We start from the raw sequence: 24236 nt of genomic DNA on the forward strand, positions 1-24236 counted from the left end.
GTGGACAGAATTGGAGTAAGACCCATGGGGCTGATTGTACATCACTAGTGAACAAACAAGCTGCAGTCAGGTCTGTGGCAGACAAACAGTGCTAGCAGTGAAAAGGAGTGTGGATCGTAATACTATACATCCAATAAGAATAGAGCAAAGCAGAAGTAAAATGTAATTAAATAGTGACAGTCCTTCAGCAGCCGTCACACCGGTGTAATGAGAATGTTGTAAAATGAATGTTCTAAAGAATATTTGGGTTTATCCAGAGCCCTATCTATAAGGCTTATAGATTTATACATTTTTGGGTTTATCTAATTCAACATGGAATTTTAGAACCTTAAATTGTTGCAGAAGGGAATCTTTTGTTAGAATGTGCAACATTGTATTTAGTGGTGTTACAAGGGGTGGGTGGTCTCTGACTTGGTTGAAGAAGAGTAGTGAAGAAGTAAGAGTTACATTTCACAGAGAAACAGACCAAAAAAGAGTGTTGATTTATTTGTTACACAAGTTAAATTGCTAATAGAAAACTCTCTCTCACAAACATATTTTATATACTTTATTTGATTCCACTTTACAAGTCAAGTTACATTAGGAATCAAATCTTCTGAAAAATCCAGTAGATTAAAGCAGTTCAGCAGTCTATCATAAGTTCAGGTTCAAGGGTATAGGAAACGGTCTCTTCCAAATAAACATGCTTCCTATAACTGCTGATATGGAACAGTACTTTACTAGCTTCTTGGCCTTAATTTACTATAGTCCCCCAATGCAGTTGTCCACGGACCACCAACCTATATACAGTACATGACCTAGGCTACCAGAAAGGAAAAAAAAACACACACAAACACGCACTGTGATTTGTGGTTACCGTCCAGACTACAGATACTGTGCCTCCTGGCTGTCTTGCTCATTGAAGTTGATCTCAAGATTCCCAGACAGACTGCCTACAGCAACAGTACAATAGTCTGCATTTCACACTGCTCTCCCTGTGTTGGACCTTTGTTTATTTAGTCGAAGTCCAATACTGTTTCATTCGCCATAAAAGGATTTTTATTGCATGAACATCAACCATGACCAGATAAGCAACTCACTGTTGCTTCATGTTCCAAAGACGTCCAAAAACCCTGCCTTGGATGATTGGAAATTATTAACAGTTATGGGGACTAAAACTAACTTGTAAATCAGTATTATCAGTGTGTTTTCCAAGTTATGTCACCTTCATTTCATAATGATATTAAGGGGAAGGTTTGGTTGCAGTGGAGTGAATGCCAGAGTTCTCCTGCAATGAATGGGAGAGAATTGTGGAAGTACTGCCTTTCTTCCTGATGGGCAGTTTCATATGTTTTGGATGTGACACTCATATAGTCCTCTATGTGGCCAAGCTACCTTTAATATGGAAATGATTGCGATGGTGTGTAATACACTCTTGTGAGGTGAAATTGAATTACAGCAGAATTACAGAATTATTGCTTTTCTTTTGTCATTGTTACCCTTCACAATTGGTTCCTCTGTCAACTTTTAGCTAGCCTGGGTGTTCCCATGCTGCCTTGTGCGCGATTTGATTCACGCTGCTAAGGCAGCCTGGAGACCATGGAGCAGCAATAGGGAACCAATCACAGAACGGGGGAAAGCAAGACGATGATGAGCTATGCACAGACACATTTGATAGACATCCGTGGCACCCAATAAACGGATCTGGGCATTTTTTTCAAATACGAGAAAATGAACGTTTGGTTTCCAGACCACGTCTCATTGAGAAGTGGTGGCGCTAGCCAGGCTAACTTTTAGCCTGGCCTAGAGATAGATGTATAGAGTACTTGAGTCAGTGACTTTTCTCTATTCAATTCAGTTTATTGATATTTACAAGGATACAAGGAGGTTTATTTGTCACATACATAGTAATACTAACGTAAAGCATGTAGTGACATTTTGTTTGGTGGTGCTTTTTCTGTGCAAGTGTGAAGAAAGAAAGATCAAGAAATATTTTAATAAATAGCAAGAGAGAATAAAAAGTGCAGTGTGTGTACAGTCCATGTGTAAGAAAACAAAACAAAAAAAAGTTTATAGTCTTGTGTTTAGGATACAGATTGCTTGAGGATAGAAGCTCCTCCTCAGTCTCTCTGTTCTGGTATTGTAGCAGCAGAGACGTTTGCCTGACCTCAGTCTTTTGAAAAGTCCATGATCAGGATGTGATGAGTCCTCGTACATAGTCTAGTACATACTCTGGTACAAAGGTCTCCTGCAGGGTAGGGAAAGGTGCTCTGATGGTACGTTCGGTAGATCGCACCACTCTCTGTAGGGCACTGCAGTCACAGGCTGTACAGTTCCCATACCAAGTGATGATGCTACTAGTCAGGACACTCTCCACAGCTGAAGAGTAAAAGGCCTTCAAGATGAGTGCCAATACTTTGAACTTCCTCAGCTGACGTAGGAAGTACAGTCTTTGCCTAGATTTCCTCAGTGTGTGCTGGGTGTCAACAGTCCATGTTAGATCGTCAGTGAGGTGTTCTCCCAGGTATTTGAAGCTTGTGACTCTCTCCACTGGCAGCCCACTGATCTTAAGTGGAGTGTAAGCTCTGTTCTGTTGTTTCCTGTAGTTCACCACCATTTCCTTTGTTTTGCTGACATTCAACGTGAGATTGTTGGACTGGCACCACTGTGCTACCTCATCCACCTGGTTCAGATAGGCCTGTTCATTGTTGTTGCTGATCAGGTAAGGTGGTGTGACTGCTGCTGGCTCTGCAGTCATGGGTGTAGATGTTATACAGCAGAGGACTCAAAACACAGCCCTGGGGGGCACCTGTGCTGATGGTTAAGGTGTCAGATGTCAGACCACCCACCCTGACCACCTGTGATCGGTCAGTGAGGAAGCTGTGAATCGATTTGCAAATGGTTATTGAGCATTTGTAACAAAGACACTAACAGCAACTGAGATTGGTTAAATGGTTTAAGAATGTTTTTCACTGTAATATTGGAATAAAATAAAATGTAGATTATGCCAACAGACTGATTACTTGTTTGGAAAGTCTGTTTAGGGTCTGTGTATGTCAGCATAGTTGAGATCTTAACAGGAGGCTTTTCTGTTTTCTGGCAGCTGTCGTAAGGATGGCTGCTCAGGTGGAGCTGGACGCGGGCAGGACAGGTGTGGTGGGAGCGCGGCTGCACCTGAGCCCCCTGGCCGACTCCAGCAACACAAGCCTGATGGAGAGCCCCGCCTGCCCCCAGGGCGTCCTCATCCTGACCCCTGAGCCCAGCAAGCCCGCCCCAGGGCCTAAGCCCCGCCTCACCCCCAAGCCCTACGCCGTGGAGAAGAACCCCACCATCCGGCCCATCCTCGCCCCCAAGCCTCAGCCCAAACCTCGCCCGGACTCCACCCGGCTGTCGGTCTCCAAGCCAGATCCTCCCTGCATGCCGAAGCCGCCGCTGGCTAGTGCTGCGGCTAGCAAGCCCCGATCAGTCTCCACCGGCATCCCCAACACTGCCGCCAGGCCGACGCCCTCCACCTTCTCCACCAAGCCGGGGTCGAAGCCCAACTCAGGCCAGACCAGCAAGCCCTTGGCCCAGCCTTTCAAACCAGCGCCACCACTCGCCTCGGACGAACCCAGAAAACCCTCCCCCTCCCAGATGGCCAAGAAGCCCGCAGTAGCCGGACCTGCAGTGCCTCAAAAGAGAGGGGGCGTTCAGACAGGCCGGTCTGCAGCGGAGTGGTCGGGACCGACCCGGCAGAAACCGCCGGGCTCCGCCATGACCCGGGCCAAGTCCCTGGGCTTCCTCACAGAGGTGGGCCTAACGGAGGCGGTGCCAGACACCAGCGCCAGAGAGCCAAATGGAGGCCGCGCAGCCATGGAGGTGGCCGCTGCCCCCGTGCCTCTCAGGCCTCAGGGCAGAGGCGGCCGGCCCCGGCCCATGTCGGCCATTTTTTTACCCAACTCTTCCTCTCCAGACGCCCAGAGCTCGGGCAGCGGCAGCGGCGGACCCCGCTGGAGAGGGCGGCGGCCACTCTCCGCCGACCTCACTTCCAGGTTCGAGATCGCAGGGTTCACTGTGCACCATAGAGCTGCCAGCAAGGAGAACTTGCCAGAACCGACACGAGGGCAGCAGCAGGACCAAGAGGAGGACGAGGATGAGAGGACTAGAACGAGAGGTGTGACCAGGAGTGGAGAGAAAGACAAAGAGAGAGGAAGCGGCGATGGCACGGAGGACAAGAGCAAGGTGTCCACCACGCAGGAAATAGGTGAAAGCAGGAAGCAGGAAGCGGGGGAGGGCCAGGAGGAGGTGAAAGGCGGAGGGAGCATAAAGAGGAGGATCAGTCTCCTGTTGGACTCCTCCATGCTGTCCGTGCCCGGAGGGGGCCGGACGTCTGCCGACGGGGTGGAGACTCGCTCGGCGGCACAGCCAATCCCGGATGTCCCAGACAAAGCCATCGGAGTGAAGCAGCGGATCCGAAAGCTGACGGAAGACACGCCCCTCTCTCAAAGCCCATCTCAGAAGCCTGTGGTTAAGCCACGCCCCCTCCCAAGAGACCTCACCAAGCGGTAAACATATTTATGATATTCTTTTTCAAGTGGAAAAAAAAATCTTTCTCATGTAAACAGGAAAAACATTTAAATGTCTTATGCTGAAATCATACACTATTATACACGAATGAAAATGCCCAGACTCCAATTATTTTGATAGACACTTTCTACAATTTCTGTTTTGACCACCAACAGCGCACAGTATTTTGTATTATACTGTGCTGTTTTGCTCATGTAAAACCTTTGTCTAGTGGTCACACCCTAGTGTGTGGGGGTGTTTCTGCAACCACTTGTGTCACTGACATAATATGTACTGTAGTTGTACCATAAAGGGACTTGAGTGTTTTCATTCTAAAAATAGATGCTATTGTTGTTGCATTTGAGTCCTTTAATTCACATGGGGCAGGTGGTATTTGATGCATATTCAATCTGCATTGTCACTGCGTCTTGTGTGTATTGTCGCAATATTTGAATGAAATATATCCACATCATACGCATTACTCCTAGGCTACATTCTCCCTTTATACAACAGCACTATGATCAAACAATGACCTTGATGTATGTAATGTTTTTAACATTTGTGGAGATTGGGATTGATAACCACAATGTCCACCTTCAATTCACAGCTTTGGTTCAGAGAAGTCCATTGATTCCCCCACAACTCCAACAAGTGAGAGTAAAGGTCTTGTGGACAGTGAAGGAGACCAGCACAGAAAGGTGAGAATGGCGGCCAGCAGTGTGAGCAAGACCGGGCCTTTTGTGAAGGCAACAACAAATCCTCACCCATTGTTCAGTGCAGAGGGGGAGAGACTATGCATTCAAAGGCTCATAATTGGGCCTTGTGCAAGGGCCACATGTTTGTATGCTAAAATGTTTGACCTAATTTCTCTGACCCAGTGTGTGTGTGTGTGAGTGTGTGTTCACACGCTGTTGGTAAGATGGTGAAACATAACTATGTACTTCTGAATTCCTCTTGCTAGTGGCAAAACAGTAAGTATGAAAAACAGAAACCGTAAGGAGGCCATGAAATAATGCTATATGTTGTCTGAATTTTGTGTACCCAAAACACATGGTGCTGGTGTTCCATACTTGGACTAATCCAAAGACCTGGCGCTAGTTCCACAAAGCCATTTTATGTTGGACTGTAGCCTTATCCAGTACCTGGGTCATTCTATCATAGATTAACTTGAGGTGGACAAATACCAAACTGCTTTGTCCAATGGATTAATTTCGATGACTACCTGAAGTCTGACTATTTACAACAGGGGTTGGACAAAATAGTGGAAACTCCAGGTTGAATAATATGTTTCTTATTTAATATCGAGCTTCTCAGAGCTGGTTGTTTCTGGTTTTTGGTATGCCAGCGTGACTCGAAAAGTTTAACTACTCAACAGTTTTTTTGTTACCGAGGTCCCAGCCATTTGCACTCCATCAATTGTTGGAAGTCAGAAAGGTCACATTATGACATACTGATGCACAGATCAGTAAAAAGTGAAACATAAGTATAAGTATATATACTCTTTTGATCCCGTGTAGGAAATTTGGTCTCTGCATTTATTCCAATCCGCGAATTAGTGAAACAGACACAGCACACAGTGTACACACAGTGTACACACAGTGAGGTGAAGCACACACTAATCCCGGCGCAGTGAGCTGCCTGCATCAACAGCGGCGCTCGGGGAGCAGTGAGGGGTTTGGTGCCTTGCTCAAGGGCACTTCAGCCATGCCTACTGGTCGGGGTTCGAACCGGCAACCCTCCGGTTACAGGTCCGAAGTGCTAACCAGTAGGCCACGGCTGCCCCCAACATCTTGGTTATTACATCAAGTACAGGACATCTGCAGTGCATGTACGATTTGTGTACCGTTGGGACAAACATTGGCAGAAATATAGGGTTCGAAATATCACCCGTTTCCTTTTTCTACTGTCTGACACCTGTATATCTAAGCTGTAGTCAGACTCTATCTTTGGGTAGAGAGAAGAACATTTAGTCCAGGACTAGGACTGGCCCATAGTGTTCCTCAGTGTGTCTGGACCCCATTGTCTGCTCTATGCAGTAACAACAGCATTGAGTAGCACAGGAAATTGCATGCACCTGTTTGCAACCATTCAGATATTTTTCAAATAGCTGTTTAATACATTTTTTTGTCTTGTGAGACTGTAGGAAAGGATGGTATTAATTATCTGAGACAGTTTATAATATCCCTAGGGCCGTGCATTTATTTGTGCAGTTTTGTTTTGTTTGCGTAATCTGTCGTGTCACTATGACCAACACCTGCACAGCACAACTAGCAGGCACTAGCATTGTTTATACTTATGTAGTAAGCAAATAATTAAAATTCATTTATATACAGCTTACATTGACCTAAGTGTTGTTTTCAAAACAGAAAGAAAAATAAAGAAAATAAATAAATGAAAATAAAATACATACGCATACATCTACACATTACACAAGGAACAGCAGGACACAGAAAGCAAGCATAGCACATTAGAGGCCAGAGAGTACAGCTGGGCTTTGAGCCTGGATTTAAAAGCAGTTAAAGGGATGGAGGGAGCAGTTCTTATATCAGATAAGCAGCTGATTCCACAAGCGTGGAGCAGTGACTGCGAGGGGTCTGTCCCCTTTTTGCCTTAGCCGAGAGCGGGGGATGTGGAGAAGGTCTTTGTTGCCAGATCTAAGAGAACTGGAGGTTGAATGGGGGTGCACGAGGTCAGTAGATTGGGATTATATGACAATACACTAGCGTACCGATGTGATGGCTCTTGCTTCCCTTGAAGGACCAAGCCCAACAGTCAGCTTTCAAAGTTTGCATGTTTTTCTACTTAAGCCCGCATTTCCATGTGATTTTACTTCATTCCCGCGGCCCTCCCTAAGACATCCTAAAGCCCTGTAGACAGAGTCAAGTTTTTTAGTTCATTACCCATGACTTTGTTTGACTTTGACAAATTTGCATGACTTTAGGAACAACTAATGTATGTTTTAGTCAAAGGGCTTTTAGTGCTTAAATTAATACCTGGTAGAAATTATAGCTTAAATATGACATCACTCTCAGACCTCCCTCTGTGTTTCCATTTGGTCCTTTAGAGGAAAAAGAAATGGCAAGCCAGATTTTTTTTCTTCTGGTGTGGATCTCTAATATCAGAGGGGAGGCTGGAGCCGTTGAAAAGGCTTGTAACCTGAGTTGGGGTATTAGTCATGTGCCGTGTGACGGTGGTGATTATGAAATATTCTCACTCACTCAGACACACACACACACACACACACACACCCAGGGGAAAGGTCAGAAAGCGAGAGAAAGCTTTGATTACTCGGCACCCCACCCAACTTCGTCAGTGCAAACAAAGCTGACACAGATCTTCTTTCGGTGTCCACACCTGTATGGATTTTACCCCCTCCTTTTTACCCCCTGTGGTCTCTGACTACTTTCACGTTCAAAAGTGCTTTACTGACATGGCTCATTAATAAGGCTATGTAATTGGTAGTTATCGGATGAAACAGCCAACATTCATGTAAAAAAAATATAATGCACTTACAATAAGGAAGAAGGAAGTAACATGTTATTATTGTTAATTATAGAAATTCTTGGCAAAGGGCTATTGGGTCTAGCACTTATATTTCCATATGCTCCCTATTATTTCACAATGATGAGTTTTGTCATGTGTACTCTGGTTTGTCTTTAACATCATTTAGATGTTCAAATTGTTTTGGTAAAACAAAACACTAAAATATAGGATATAAATCCATTTTGAAGTCTAGAGTAGCTATGTCAGACAGTATACTACTTCTGTCACCCGTGGTCAGTAATCGGTGACAGCTGTCTGGCAATATCGCTGACTGACTGGGCACTGCTCTCAGTGAGAAAAGGCTGTAATCACTTAAAGGAGCTGTCGGTGCTTGTTTTTTTTTTTTTTTTTTTTTGGAGGGATTAGAGGTGTAGACAGGGCTCACCTTTGTCTAGCAGAAAGCCATTCTCTGCTTCAGTGGCTGTGCCTCGATTTCTCTGACTACTGTATTGACTGTCAGCCAGCAGGTTTTGGGGTGAGATGTAATCAAGTGGCATGTTCGAACATCTGCGAATAAGCCTCTGGCATTAAGGGTTTTTTTTCCCCCTAAATAATAATTACCGCAATGTTAGGCCAGCTGTCATATATTTCCCATAGTGTGTTATAATCTTTAATATAGAAATTAAGAATACAACTATGAATACAACTGCAAAATGCATTTACTATGATAGTAACTTATATCTATTACTATTAAATTACTATTACCATAACGCATTAAATAATATAAATAATTAAATAAATAAATATAAATGAAATACATATCCTCTACTTTTCAATAATATTTCAATTAATATAACTATAGCATTAGGTATTAACAATGGTACAATTATAAATGAAATGGCAAGAACTATAACAAATATTTAGAAATAAATATTTTCAATGTGAAATTAAATAGCGGTTTATTTTGACAGACATCAAAGAAGTCCCTTTGAGGGAAGTCTAATCCATATTGTTTATGCTCCCTCTCCCTCCCTGCAGCCTGGAGACTCAACCCTCAGTGTCCAAACAAATCATGAAGGCGACAGGAAGGAGGTCCTACAGGAAGTCCATGACCAGCCCGACCCATCTTCTTGGAGGCCCACTGAAGGGCGCAGATCAGTTAGTGATGCCCAGGGGGCGTGCCCCAGCGGCGGGGTGCAGACAGTCCGAGCGGCCCTCTTTGAGAATGTGGTGGAAAGACACAATGTGCAGATGGTGGAGGATGGGAGATCTGGGGCCCCTGGAGCAGCAGAGGGGGCAGCAGGGAAACACAAGCCTGGCAGGAGCCTCTCTTTGCGGGGCAGAGGAGACCTGCAGGCCCGCCCTGAGGCAGACGATGATGACGGTAGTCTGGTCATGGCAGTCTATTGTGAATCGGCATCCCCTGCCAACCTGGAGCGTGTGGATCACGTGTTTGAGACCGTGTCTGTCACAGGTGAGAAGTGGGTCACGAGTGAGGAGGTGCCATTGGCTCAGCTGGAGGAACGGGCCCTCACGTTACGCACACGTCGCTCAGAGGCCGGACTGAGGGATATCAATCTCACTTCCCGGCCTGATGAGAGAGGTCAAGACCAGGGCCCGAGTGAACACCCACTAGGGCAGGAAGATGGTAACCTTCGCTACCTCAGAGTTGGGTCCCTGCAAAGGTGGGGCGTTGTGGATGCCACAGAGCGTCAGGGTGAAGCGGAGAGAGGGAGGAAGACTGACATGGTGAGGATGATGGAGGAAGAGATCCAGAGGCAGATGGAGGTACACAGGGCCGCAGCAGCTGAGCTGGAGGAAGACGAGGATGAAGAGGTGGAGAAGAACCTCCTCGCTCAGGTAGAAAACAAACAGGTGGACGTACAAAGGGAGAGAGAGCGAGAAATAGAGAGTGAGAGAGAAGAGGTTGCAGCACCTAAACGACCCAAAATGCTTGAGGGTGATGAACAAGCGACCAAACCGAGAGCTACGTACTTCGCGCTCACCGGACAGGTACAGGAACCAGGATCTCATCTAGAGGGAGGACTTGAGAGGTCATTCATGGGAGGAGAGGGGAGGGTGGTGTCTGTTAACATGCCTTATGAGGACTTCTCAGTAAGGTCCGGGAAAATGGATTCACAGGGTAAGGTGATCCCGCTACGCAGGAACCCCTCCCTGGATGCCGCACTCAGGAAGAGCACTCAGCAGCCAGAGCCCCAATGGAGAGATGGAGGTGGGGGAACAAGGGAACAGAAAAACAAAGGAAAGAGGGATCAGAGAGTCGTAGACGATGCGATGGAGGCAGAGAGACGCATGCTACAGGAGTTTGAGAAGAAGAGGGAGCAAGGAAGAGAGAAGGAGAGGCAGAGAGAGATGGAGAGGAAGAGGGAAGCAGAAAGGGAGAAGGAGAGACAAAGGGAGCTGGAGAGACAGCGGGAAGCTGAAAAAGAGAGGCAGAAGGAGATCGAAAGACAAAAAGAGCTTCAAAGGCAAAAAGAATTGGAGCGGCAAAAAGATCTGGAAAGAGACCGGCAGAAACAGATCGAGTACGAGAAACGAAAGGCCGCAGAAAAAGAACTGGAGCGACAAAGAGAAGCAGAGCGGGAACGACAGAAGGAGTACGAAAGGGAAAAGGAGCGGATGCTTGACCAGGAGAGGCTTAGGCTGCGAGAATTTGAGCGCCAGAGAGAGTTGGAAAGACAAAAGGAACTGGAAAGACAGCGAGAGATTGACAGGGAAAAACAGAGGCAGCTGGAAAGGCAGAGGGAAATAGAGAGACTGAAACACCTAGAATTGGAAAGACAGAAGGCATTGGAAAGAGAGAGGCAAAAGCAAAAGGAACTTGAGAGGCAGCGGGAGTTAGAGCTTGAAAGACAGAGAGAGATAGAAAGACACAGAGAGATAGAAAGACAGAAGGAGATGGAGAGACGACAAAAGGAAATGGAGCGACAGAAAGAATTGGAGAGACAAAGAGAACTGGAGAGGCAAAGACAGCTTGAACAGGACAGACAGCGAGAGCTTGAAAAACAGAGGCAGAGGGAACTTGAGAAACAGAGAGAGATTGATAAACAAAAAGCCATTGAGCGTTGGAAAGAGGGCGAAAAACAGAAGGAGATTGAGAGAGAGAGACAGAGAGAGCTGGATGAATTTGAAAGACTCAAGGAGCTGGAGAGACAACGCTTGCTCGAATTTGAGACACAGCGGCAGAAGGAACGTCAACAAGCAGAGCAAGAGAAGCAACGCAAGAAAGGGAAGGAAGAAGAGTTGGAGAGGAAGCGACAACATGAGCTGGAACGACAGCGAAAAGCAGCAGAGAGGGAGAAGAGGAGTAGTGAGTCTCCCCTCAGACCCAAAGTGCTGGACTTGGATACTGTGAACCTGGGTGATCGATCTGGAAGAACCCCCATCACACCCACTGAGCAGCATCCTTCAGCCCGCTGGAAACAGCCCTCCCCTCGGGCAGAGGAGCCATACCGATTGGCCATCCTGGACATTGACTCCTTCAAGAACCAAGCCCAGTCATCTCCCTCTGGGGAGATGTTCCCAGTGGCAGGATTCCAGAACACGGAACCTTCTGGAACTCCAGTGAGAACACAAGCTCAGCCTCAGACCCCCGAATGGGCTAAACCCCAGCCCTCTTTTCCACAACAACAGCAAACACAGCTTCAGCCTCAACAGCAAGCACAGCCTTGTCCTCTACCACAGTACCAACCCCCAACTCAACCCATGTCTTTGGACTGGACCAGAGTCCAACCTGCAACCCACCAGCAGCACCCTCAGTACCAACACCAACCTCAGCCCCAATTCCAACCTTTCACTCCAGACTGGACCAAAATTCAGCCCATGCCTCAACAACTCCCACAGTACCACCATCATCAAACACAAACGCCCCCCACCCAACATCCACCCCAGAACAACCATCACCACACACAGCAGCTTACTCCAGAATGGACCAAAATCCAGACACCTCTCCAGCCACAAACACCGTCTCTGCTCCAAACGCAACCCCAGCCACAGCAGGCGCAGCCAGCCAGCTTAGAGTGGGTGAGACCTCAGGCCGTACCTCAGACTGCTCCCCATTCCCTCCCTCAGCCCATGGCACCACTCCGGGCAGGTGACCGGGGATTGGGCTCAGGCGAGCTGGAGTGGTTGACGGCTGGGACGAGGAGTACCACGGGGACCAACGTAGCATGGTCATCATCCCAGGCTGACGTCTGGCAACCAAGGCCAAGGGATGAGGTCCTGGTGGATGACCCCTGGGTTCTGGCGGATATCTCCAGAAGGCCTGCCGCTGGCGCCAAAACCAGCATGGACCAGATGCTGCAGAGGCAGCCAGAGAGACCTCAGGCAGCTCCACTGATACCGTCACTTCCTCCTCCTCTGATTCCCACCCCAGCAGTCACCATGACCCCCATGTTGTCTCCATCCCAGTCTTTCAATCCTGTCCCAGCAGCTATTGCCCCTAACCTAGCATTATACTCTGCTCTGACCCCACACACAACTCCTATAGTCCCCTCACATACACCAGCCATGCTTCCTGACAGGCGGTGGGTTGGCTTCCCTACGGAGAGTGACTTTGCTGGGGCATCGCTGCCCTACCAGTCCCACTCCTCTGCATCCACGCAAAGGAAAGAGACCTATGGAGGGCAGGACTTGAGTATGCGGAGCATGGGGCAGCAGGTTGCAAGTACAGATGCGGGTGTATCTGAGCCCATGGCCTGGGAGCTGGCCTCTCAGGGGCAAAGACCAGAGGGCAGAACGGTGCGAAGGGAGTCGAGCCAGCAGGTAAAGGCTTTGGTATGATCTGTATGTGTCTAAGCATTTAGAGTTACAGGCAGTAGGATGCATTTACATTTGGGTGAATGGTGATTTGTTTTGTTTGGATGTGGATGATTGTGTGTGTGTGCACGTGTATACCTTTGCTATATTTCATACCAAGCAACAACCTCCCAACAACATGCCCAGAACTAATTTGAACATCAGAAGCATGTATGCTTCTGGGAAATCACCCTAAACTTAACCAAAAATTGTAGTTGAAAAAATACAGAAATGTATTTACAGCAAAAGTAGGCTCACACATTGTTTCCTGACTGCCTATTCTGTTTATAGTTTGTAAAGTTTAGGCGACTCTGATCAATGTGATTAACCAATGATTTCAAAGTTAATGCTATGTCTACGCCCATTACCATGCTAGCGTTGTAAAGGATTCCCAATCGTTAGTCATCAGACTATTCACTCGTGAATGAGTTTGGCCTACCAGGCAAGCTATAACCCTCAAAAGATAAAGTCATGTTTTCATATCCTAAGACCCTCATGTTGGTGCTGCCTTATCTGTCCCTTTGAGTCATTTGTTCATATTTGGAGGGATTTCTCTTCTTTAGATTACGCACATACACTGCTTTGACCATGGGGTTTTATCATGGAATTCACAGGTGATTTTGGCTTTGATCAATCCCTGAGTTGTACCTGACACTTTCAGGGTTTTTGGTCAATGCAAAGGCTCACTTGATGAAACTGAAATCCATTTGATTCTATTTACCACCTTCTGACCACAGAGGGTGAACCACAGTTTATTGAAATTACAATTGTGATTACAAATGCAATTAAAATAGCATAATTATGCATCTGTGAAAACATGCACAATGATACCCTAATTTTATCCAAAAAAAGTGTTTCGGACAAACGGTGTCAGCGTTTTACCATTTTAGAAGTAACGTCTTAATTATCTGTGTGTTTAGACAAAGAAACACTAAAATGTCTACTCCAACTCATGTTTGACAGTCCATCAGACACAGCTCAATCACAATATATATAAAAAAAAGTTTTACAGTTCCAACAACATTTCAATGCTGGCAAGCAATCATTTAAAAAAAGGTCATGGCTATTTACGTAGTGCAAAACAAGTTACACAAGAATATTTTTAAAAATTGGTGTATTTGCAACAAAAACCCTTAATTATGCATATTATATCCCATACATAAAAATCACTAATATTTCTTGAAGTATAGACTGTGTACTACCCATCAGTAGGATTTATAATGCTTCAGATGGAATGTTTAGACAGCTAAATTTAGACTGAGGATCTAATACTGACTATATTGACTGTGTTAAACCCAAACAATGGCATTTTGAGAATTTAGAAACAAAGTGCACACCCTGATTGTGAAATTACCCATTTTTTAACTGCATCAGCATGACATGGTGCTGTTCAAATGTGTGTGTGTGTGTGTGTGTGTGTGCGTGTCCTGCGTGTGCAGGAGCTATCTCGGATGCGCTCCAGGAGCGTGAGCCGGCGTTCTGCACCATGCGAGAGTTCCGTGGACGCACCGATGAACCGCATGAGGAGCCGCAGTGCGCACAGAGAGAAGGGACGGCAAAGCTGGGGGGTGAGTCACAAATACACACACCCACACACACATACCTACTCTCTGTACCACCCTCATCTGTGTGTAAACACCTTACCACACCTTACTATTGAAAATTAGACAAGCACTTGACCTGTTAGTCATGTACACTTGCATACAAACTTCCCATACTGCTATCATGCATCAGATGGAAGATTAAGAGGAAGCTAGAGGTGGTGTCCTTATTAAGCCGTGTGTGTGTGTGTGTGTGTGTGTGTGTGTGTGTGTGTGTGTGTGTGTGTGTCCGCATGTTTATGGTTAGTGATGGAGGGTTTGTGTTGGAGGTGAATGCCTCTGCCATTACTCATAAACTATTATCTTTTTGCCAATGTAATTCATTCCTGATCCACCTGTTCCAGCACCAATACACACACACACACACACACACACACACACACACACACACACACACACACAGAGAGAGACACACACAATCTGTTCTTATTTTTTATACTACTCTTCTGCATTTCCTTCCATTTGCAAATACACTGAACCTGAGGAGAATTCATGAGGAATTGTTGTGTTCACATTCCTTAGTTTACATTGTCTGAGGAATGTGTGGAGGACTCTTTCCATAGCTCTCCCCTAGCAAACACTTTTCTTTTATGAGTGAACATTATAGGGCACTACAAAGACAAACCTACCGGGCAGATTTGAGGCAGGCATTTGCTCGAGTAAACATAAGCGTCTGTTTCACCTATAACACAACCTGCACTATGTGAAAAAGTGACTTCAGCTTGCCTGTTGTCTAGGAAACCTGTTTGGTGAGTGTGTGGTTTGGCTAGAGCCGTGCTCCACTGACGCCACCTGGTGGTTGGATTGGAGTATGACATGTATGTAGAGCGGGTCACACCGGCATGCCCCAAAGAACTTGATCTAAGCCTATCTGTTTATTGGCCCCAACCCCCAGGGATAGCCTTTCAATCAGTTTCTGCTTATCAACAGTAGAGTCATATGACTGCTTGGCGAGCCAGTGAAAGTATTTGCTTACACACATCTGCAATCAGTTGAAGACATACGCTACTAGTTCACTTCGGTGAGATATGTTGAGAACTTGAGGAACACAACTGTTTTCAACACAAGACTATCATGACTTATGTAATCTCACCTGTTGAGAGTTGTAGCTACTTAGCATGTACCAGCTGTATTTTATTTTGAGGACATCTCACCAACAGGAACATCAGCTGCACAGTGGTTCCCTCTTAAAACAAAGATATCAGAGACAAAGGTATGAAAAGGTATTTGTGATGCAATTCAGTCCAATCTTCCTTTACGCAGATCATTTCTCAGTATGTCATAAATGTTTGTTCACTGACTTTTGTATGGGAAGTAATGGTTAGGCTCAGAGTTTCAGTATATATTGCAAAGGTTGGCCACCATTTTCAGGAGAACTGCAGTTTTGCAGTTAAACCAAAGATGTTTTAATAGGACAAAGGTGCTTTTTATGTTTATAGTTTTTGTTAGTATGAAAACCCATTATTTTCACTGTTGATGTTTCATATTAGTAGTATTACTGTTACTATTACTATTATTGTTGTGCGAAAAATGGCAATCCCATTGATAGAAAACATAAAGGCTAACTGGCTTTAGCTTGGGTCACTCTGAGCCAATCATATCAGTTCTGACATCACAGATGTTGCCGAACATTTTCAAATCTTGCTTAGCATAAATGATTCTCATGCACTTATATGGGGTGGAACTGTCATTTGTCTCAAAAAAACATTATTTTTATTGTCATTTTAGCAGATGCCGTCATAATTTACTAGGCTGTGGGAAAGATATTAAGATGTCTAATTGATCGAAAGTGGTGGCCTAATTGACACCCAACACAAAATAGGAGTTTGTTCAGGGTCAGGGTACTACTACTTCGTCACTTCTCTCGCAGAATTCCATTTTTTTAAAAATACATACCCCATGCGGCATGCCCCACGAGAAGATTGGAATCTCTGGATAAACCAGTGGTTCTTAAACTTTTTCTGTCATTCCCCTCTTTGGAGGTGAGGAATTTTCAAGCCCCACCTTACCCCATCACCCCGGTAAAATGGTAACATTAAAATGTTATTTTCGCATTTTGGTTCCACATTATACATGTTCCGTCTCGGTCTGCAGGATGTTTTAATTCAGTGGTCACCAACCTTTTTGAGCCCAAGATCCCCGATCTTGGCCCTGAACAAAGGCAGGATCTACCTTGAAGCGTCAAAAGAGAATCAAAGCCAAAATACTTCCAATTTAAGGCCTTTTATTAGGCAAATGTATCAGGTCAAAAATGTCACATCTTCCACCCTCTTATACAGGCGTCAATGAGATAACAACACTTAACATAGTCTTTACTTACATGATTTTGGTTTTGATTTTCTAATTGGAGTAAGTGTTTGTGACAACAAGTCATGATACATTTATAATGTTTGATCACTGTGTTGGTATGAAGCATCTTTCACGTAATGAATGTGCACTCTAGAAAGTGAAAGTAACCTAGGCCTAGGCCTACGATGCAAGTACTACGATACGCTCTGTGTCTATCTGTCTGTGCACGTCAGCAATTGATTACGTTCTTCAAATGGAGAACAAACTCCTGGCAGTTCCTGATCGCTAAACTTTCGTTTTCATTTCCTGTCAGTTAGCAGTTGATGTAGAGAAGGAGGGGGGGGAAAATTCCCTCTTGTTCTTTGCACCCCACCTGTCATGTCTCTATTCCCCACTAGTGGGACCCGCCCCGCACTTTGAGAACCACTGAGTTAAACCCTCTGTGTGATGCTCACCAGGGCCTACCAAACCCAGTGTCACTGTTAAGCAAGCCTGGGTCATTAACCAATTAAGTCCAGATCTTTGCAGTCAGTTCTAGATTAGGTTTGTGTGTCTCATGAAGAGACTGGTTTTGTTCAGAGTGAAAAAGGAAAGCCTCTCACTCAGTTTCATTACTGACTGACTGACTGACTATGGTATTGAAATGGAAAGAGTGTTTTTGTTTTTGGTCCCCACTTTACTCTATACTTCACCCACACTTTACTTTACTCTCACACACAGTTTCTATTTGAACGATTTCACATTATATATCTGACCTGGCCTGAATTTAATTTCAGTAGTGCAGATATCTATAGATATTAATTAATTAAATAGTCTGTCCTCTCTGTTTGTTGGGGTCTGTTTCTGAGTGTTTGTCTTTCCTCCTTCCACTCCCCTGTGCACCCACCCACCTACACCTTCATATATATATATCTCTCTCCTCTTCTCTCCTTTTCTCTCTTTCTCTTTGTGCGTCTCTCTCTCTCTCTCTCTCTCTCTCTCTCTCTCTCTTCTTTTCTTTTCTCTCTCTCTCTCTCTCTCTCCCTGAGTGTGTCTCTCTTCTCTCTCGTCTGTCTGTCTTGTCTGTCTGTCCCCCCCCCCCTCTCTCTCTGCGTCTGTGTCTCTGTGTGTGTTTTTCTTTTCCCCCTCTCACCATTTTTCTCCCTTTCCTTCTCTCTTTCTCTCTCCCTTTCTCTCAACCTCTCTCTCTCTCTGTGTCCCTCTTCTCTCCCTCTCACTCTCTCTCTTTCCCTTGCTCTCTCACTGACTGGGTCATCTGCAGAGGAAGAGTCATGCTCGCATCACCCACGCTACTCCCACAGCAGTTGAGGGCCAGTCAGAGCCTGACTCAGTGCAGGGAGGAAGTTGTGTCTGCTCGTAGTGAAAGCACATCCAGTGAGAGAGAGAGCGTTTCAGATCAAAAGTTAAACCTGAACTGCTGTGAGACAACCAGGGTTAGTGAAAGAACGAGAACGCTGGTTTACAAATCTTCATCAAGTCGAAGGTGTATGCGTGTGAATGGGTGAATGGTGATGGAGCCGTATCTGTGTCCATCCTGCCTCAGGCCTCTGCAGCGTCTGTGGGTAAGTTGAGTTTTATCTGTTGATTCAGAGTAAATATGGAGGCCTGTGGTGTAAAAGGCAGCTCTCATAGATACACCTCTATGTAGCCTACTCTTCAAGGGGACGGAAGGAAGGATGTGGGTGATATTAGATTTGACTTGCCACAACACAGGACACAAACAAACAGTTGACCAGAGCACTAGTGCTTGTCACACATGCATTTGAATCTCACAAAATACTGGAATCAAGAACTGTCTGATGATGTAGATTTCCTGGAAACATTTGTAGACTGCACTAGAACAATACTCTTAAGTTCAATGAGTTATAGGGTCCAGTTTTTATGAGGTGGCTAAGTTTTTCTACTGTTCTACTAAATTAAAGAATGTTTAAGAATATGAAGGATTCTTGATGTCATGAATCACCCAATTTGGTCTGGTATAGCTATTTAGGAGCATGTTTGCTGGAATAGTTTGATTATTTATTCATAGTGATGCCCAGTCATTTTGTCTGTCTGTCTTTTTTTTTTTTTATGTCCAGACCGTTCTGATTTCTATGAAAGATGCATTTTTCATTAGAGACGTTAAAAATTACTTGTTCATCTTTCTCTGCTCTCACTTCCACTTTAAAACCCTTGGAGTTTTTCTTGTTCTTCTTGTGAAATGATATCATAGCTGTAAGCCATATTCCCCTCAGTGCCGTCACAGAGTGCATTAGTGTATAACTGCTTCATCACTGCTAGGTATTACTCTAAGGGTTGACCAGGCGTGTCACCAGGAAATTCTGCTGGGCTGGCAATGTTGTCTATGGTGACAGTAAGCTTGGCTGATGTCATTGCTTTCTTATGCTTTCATACTATATGTGTTAAATTGCATGGGCCCTGTAGACTCAGACAAAGACTAAAGACAAAGTCAGGAGTACAAAGACAGAAATCGCAGATACTGCGAGCTTGAAGTGAATTTAGTAGATTCAACTGTATGCATAGAGAAGGGGATAGGTATGTAATGAAAATTTAGTTGTGCTCAATCCATCACAAGCTGGGATTTCACTCCACTCATTCGCATATAATCATTTTCAATTAGACACATTGTGTATAATATTTGTTTACATTTGCATTTATTAATTTAGCAGACGCTTTTATCTCAACATTCAAGCTTGAGGGCAGAGGAGACCTTAGGTAGGAATAGGCCTAACTACTGCATCAGTCAAGGCTATTACTAACATACGACCATGGGACAAAGTGCCCATTAGTCCACAGGTTGTGCTTTAATCCAAAAGAAGAGTATGGAGGAGAAATGCATTCCCATGTGCAGTCCTCTCCTGTGTATTACAGTAACTCTATTGCTAGCTCTATAGAAATGTAGCTGTGTCAATCTATAAAGCACAGTTAATTGGCAAAAAAATCCTGTATTTTAAGTGCATTCATTAAAATTCACTGTGTATGCTTTCATTCTCTGTGTTATTGGAGTTAAACAAATGTACATGTTCCATATCAGGGGAAGATTTTCTTCACAGCTGTGAGATCCAAACACAAGGTAGTCATGGCAACATTAACATAAACAAGTAAATAGAAATGCAACAAATTTGGATAAACTGTTAATCATCAACTATAATTACTGTACATTATACCTATGTTAATCGAGACTTAATCCACCCGCCTGTAAGGAATCAGATTTGTATGGACATTAATAAAAGTTCATAAATATCCAGGTTCCAGTCAGGATTTCTTGTTGGAATGTGCAAATTGTGCATTGAATGGGAAAAGTTGAATGGCCGAGCTATGCGAAATCAAGTGATTACTGTACATGCAGTACATTACTTACCTGAAGAGCAGCTGTAACTCACTGGAGGTCAGCAATGTACTAGCTAATCCAGTCAGTGTCTCCAAAGTCAACACGGTTAGCCTAAATCTCTTATCTTATATGAAGCATTGGAGGAAAGTATCTGCTAAGTTAAATTTGTGTGTTATACTTTACTGCTCTCTGTACTTCCTCTGTAAGGTGTGTGTGTGTTGTGTGTAGTACAGTATGTGTTTTTTGTGAGTGTGTAAGAGCGTGATTGCACACCTTGTGATCTGCCATCCTGTTGTCATTATCTGAAATAGAAGTCCACCCTCAGTTTCCTGTTTGAGCTAATACAGGCCATTTAACTGTGTGTGTGGGGGTGGGTGGGTGTTGGTGGCGGCGGGAGCTCACACACTGAGTTTTACTGTGTGCACATGCACATGTAGTGGGTATGCATTGTTGATTCAGCCTGAATACGTGTTGGAAAAAAAGTTGATCATTACGACAAAACACAGCTAACCACTGAAACAAACCTTGCAGAACTAGTGGTGCTTGTGCTAGAACTGAGCTTATTTATAAGAGACAATAGAGGTTTGTTAGTTGCAGCTGCTTTTGTACCTGCAAAGATAATATAATTTGTTGATCACAAGAGTGTCTTTTAACAAATTGTGTTTTAGTGTTAGTGATCTTCAAGGTATCACTTTATTTCACCTGACTTTTCTACTAGATGATCAATGACAATAAACGTCTCTTGAAGAAGATTCATTTTGAAATACATGGCTTCTTATTTGATGTTTGTTTTTTTCTTGGATTTAGGATATTAGGAATTTTGTGACGTTGTAAAGATCAGTAACTGAACTTTCATAGTAGGTCACCAGGGGGCGACAGCACACAAAGCTGTGAAAGGATGAGCCAATTGGTTTTACTTATGAATAAGCACTTCTAATCGTCCAGTTTGTGGCGTGGATGGTGTTGATGTGTAGAGGAAACGTGTCTGCCTAAGGCATACACACACACACACACACACGCACACACACACACACACACACACACAGTCATTGTAAACACTAGCTTTCTTTATCCTTTTTCTTGTTTTTCCAATTCCCCTGCCTTGTTGTTCATTTCCCCTTTATGTTGTCCATCTGTTCCCTTTGTCCCCAAGTTCCCCTGTGCGGTCCCAGAGATATGGGATCACAGGCGGGATTACATAACAACCCCACCTCTCCCCCTGTCTCCTGCCTCGCTCCGATCGTCCGCATGCAGGAACAGGCACTGCACTGCCACCATCACCCGCCTCCCTCCCTGTCGCAAATCACCGGCTTCCCTCAACCCTCCTTCTCTCTCTTACTCTCACTTACTCACTCTCTCTCTCTCTCTCTCTCTCTCTCTCTCTCTCTCTCTCTCTCTCTCACCCTCCTCCTCTCTCACTCACAGTTACCTCCCTCTCCTCTGTTTTCTCCTTGAGCGCAAGTCCTCTAGCACTGTGCTCCGGGAGCAGATTCGCTGACGCATTCATCCTCCACCTGCTAGCACCTGCAAGAGAGAGAGGGAGAGAGATAGAGAGGGAGTGAAGGAAGGAAGGAAGGAAAGAGAGAGAGGGTGAGTGGAGCATCCGAAGGGCATTTTGACCTCCTCCTCCTCTGCTCCAGTCTCATATGATGTTCATTCGCGGAGTGCTCCCCTAATGCACCAAGCAGAAGAGGCACTGCATACAGAGCAGGAAGGAGAAACGGAGCGTGGGCATCGGCAGTAGCACCAGCGCCTGCGGAGCAATGGGGCTTCCTCCCCGCTGAGTTTGCCCCAGTAGAGAAAGAGCTCGTCGGGGGAAGCCGGCTGCGTCTCAGTCTCGTTAAGGGATATAACCACCACAGGATCGAGGAGTTTTGGGGAGAATCTGAGCGTGACGGAGGAAGATTTAAGAGGGACTATAGGGATATAGAGCTGGTTGTTTGGAGAAGAGACTTCTCAAGAGTGTGTGTGTGTGCGCACATGTATGAGCGACACAAGGTATGTCTATGTGAGGGAGGGCACGTGTTTGGGACTGTCAGCTGCATTTGTCAATGTAGGAGGAGAACAGAGTCTTATAAATGCCATTGTTCTGTGTATTTTGCATTTCTTGTTTCTGAGCTTCTGTGTATATGTGTTGTTAGTGTTCACACATGTCAAACCTTCCCATTCATTGTGTGTGAGGAGAATCTGCACACAGACTTTAAAAAAACAAAAACAAACTCCAATCACACAGGTGTGGTCGCCCTGCCTTCTGCAGGGGTCTGGCTTGCCCTCTTATTACGTGGCACGAAAAACAAAATGCCACATCTGTCACTTTGACATTAATGTGTGTATTTATGCAGAGCCTGAGACTGAGTGTGTGGCCAAACGAGCTCTGCTAGCTGTTGCGTTGATGCGGTAACTTTAAGCAGCGCAGTTTCAGTCAAGGTGGCCAGACTGCAGAGTGAATCCATGGCAGCTGGAAGCACGGTCACCAATCTCCAACAGTAGGCATATTACCTTACAAAATCGCACTGTGAGGGATGCGACTGCTGCTTGCTTGGAGCCGAAATGGAGTGAGCACACTCTTTGATGAGTCAGAGGGTGTGCCTGACATTTAGAAACTGATACTTCAGCGGAGACTCCTTGTGGAAAGATCATGATGGCAAGGGCTTTGGTACAGATAGCTTGCGGACCTCGAGTTGCCTGACTGTCAGAAAACATGGATTAGCTGGGATATTGGAGATGATGGTGGTGATCATCATCACACAGAATTGCATTAGAGCTGAACCAGAAAGCCACAGAGGATGTGAGGATCAGTGGGAATGCTAATGATCGTTAGTGACCGTTGGTCTGCAATGCACCATGTCTTTTAACTCCTCAGTAGAGCAACTTTTGAAACGCGGAGAGCTCGCCCGTCACTCAAGGAAGCTTTCGCTAGAGTAAGTTGCCAGCCAGCGAGACAGTCACAAGCGATTGAGGTTGACTCAGCTAGAAGCCAGCTGACTGGTCTTCGATCTGTAGGCTTTCTGTGTGTGCTGTAGCGAATGTGTTTGAGAAAGTGTGTGTGTGTGTAATCAGGAAAAAAAACTCCTCAACCTACTTCTGACCCGTAGCATTCAGCTCCACCAGAAAAAGTGTTCCTCGCATGCACAGACCAAGAGAGCGAGACCGCCGCCGCTTGGGACCGTTTTAACAGCAACCTCCAACCAGGTCACCAGCTACCCATGGGGGCGAGTTCAGTTGAATTAGGTTGGATCACACCATACACTATTTACTGAAGGACTTGGATGGAACCAGAGGACCTTTGTTTTTACGAGGAAGAATCTCAGTGTAATTCTTTAATACGCTAGGGAACTATGAGAACTTCATACTTCATCTAGAGAACTATAAGAACTTACTCAGATTTGGATCTGAAGCTCTGGAAAGGATATAGACATTGGCTTCTTTCCTCTCTCTTTTCTGTCAAGTACCTTCAAGCACATGGGTTCCCTGTAGAACAATAGCCAGTCCTAGAGGCAAACAAAACAAAACCTGTTTGCAAAAAGCTCAGGACCTCTTGTAGTTGTTGGCAGCAGACTCAGACCTGAACCTGTGGTTCCTGTCTTAAAAACTTCCCACTCACCAGCAATGGAGTACTTTGGCGACAAGCTGACAGTTGCCCAATCCCAGGTGACTGGGTGGATGGGGAACGTTCGCCGCTCCCTTCAAGGGGCTCTGAGCTTCGTTTCGAGTAATGTTGAGCGGGGAGGAGGAGGAGGTGGAGGAGGAGGAGTCGACGAAGGCAGCGGATTCAAACGGGCGGCGTCTCTTCGCAGCCTGGCCTCACGCAGCCGAGAGTCCTTCCGGAGGCTCTCGCTACGCAGCCAGCGCCTGTCGCTAAGGAGACGCCCCAACTCTCCGGCCACACCCACCTCTGTAAGCAAATCTCACTGAGCACTTTCTCACCATCACACAGTCCTATGTGCCTTTGTCTTCTAACCATAACCACCACCTTTCCCCCTTTTCAGTGGGTGAATGGCTATAGAGGGTGTCAATCACGCCATCATTTTGTATGTGGGGAATTAGCATTTTTGTTTGTTCTGAATTAGCGATTTTGCATGTTCCTTTTCCTGAGAAATAATCCCTATGAGAACATGAATGTGGTTTCAGGAAATCACAGAAATAGCGCTCCCTATAGTTAAGAGTCCGTGTGGACCTCTGTTTGGTCC

General features: G+C 45.3%; 1 protein-coding gene across 4 annotated transcripts in view; it reads left to right on the plus strand.

Annotated features, from left to right (window-relative positions):
• Nucleotides 1-24236, plus strand: part of si:ch73-138n13.1 (microtubule-associated protein futsch) — a 45361-nt gene that overhangs the window by 8382 nt on the left and 12743 nt on the right. For 3 of the 4 annotated variants that reach the window (XM_042100671.1, XM_042100672.1, XM_042100673.1), the window contains exons 3-6: nt 3083-4523; nt 5132-5222; nt 9046-12792; nt 14265-14393. In XM_042100671.1, the coding sequence (XP_041956605.1) occupies nt 3094-4523; nt 5132-5222; nt 9046-12792; nt 14265-14393 (5397 nt within the window). In that variant the 5' untranslated portion in view covers nt 3083-3093. The remainder of the gene's footprint in view (nt 1-3082; nt 4524-5131; nt 5223-9045; nt 12793-14264; nt 14394-24236) is intronic. The other variant, XM_042100674.1, reaches the window with a different exon arrangement.

Source organism: Alosa sapidissima, chromosome 8 (genome assembly GCF_018492685.1).
Source record: "Alosa sapidissima isolate fAloSap1 chromosome 8, fAloSap1.pri, whole genome shotgun sequence".
Classification (NCBI taxonomy): Eukaryota; Metazoa; Chordata; class Actinopteri; order Clupeiformes; family Clupeidae; genus Alosa; species Alosa sapidissima.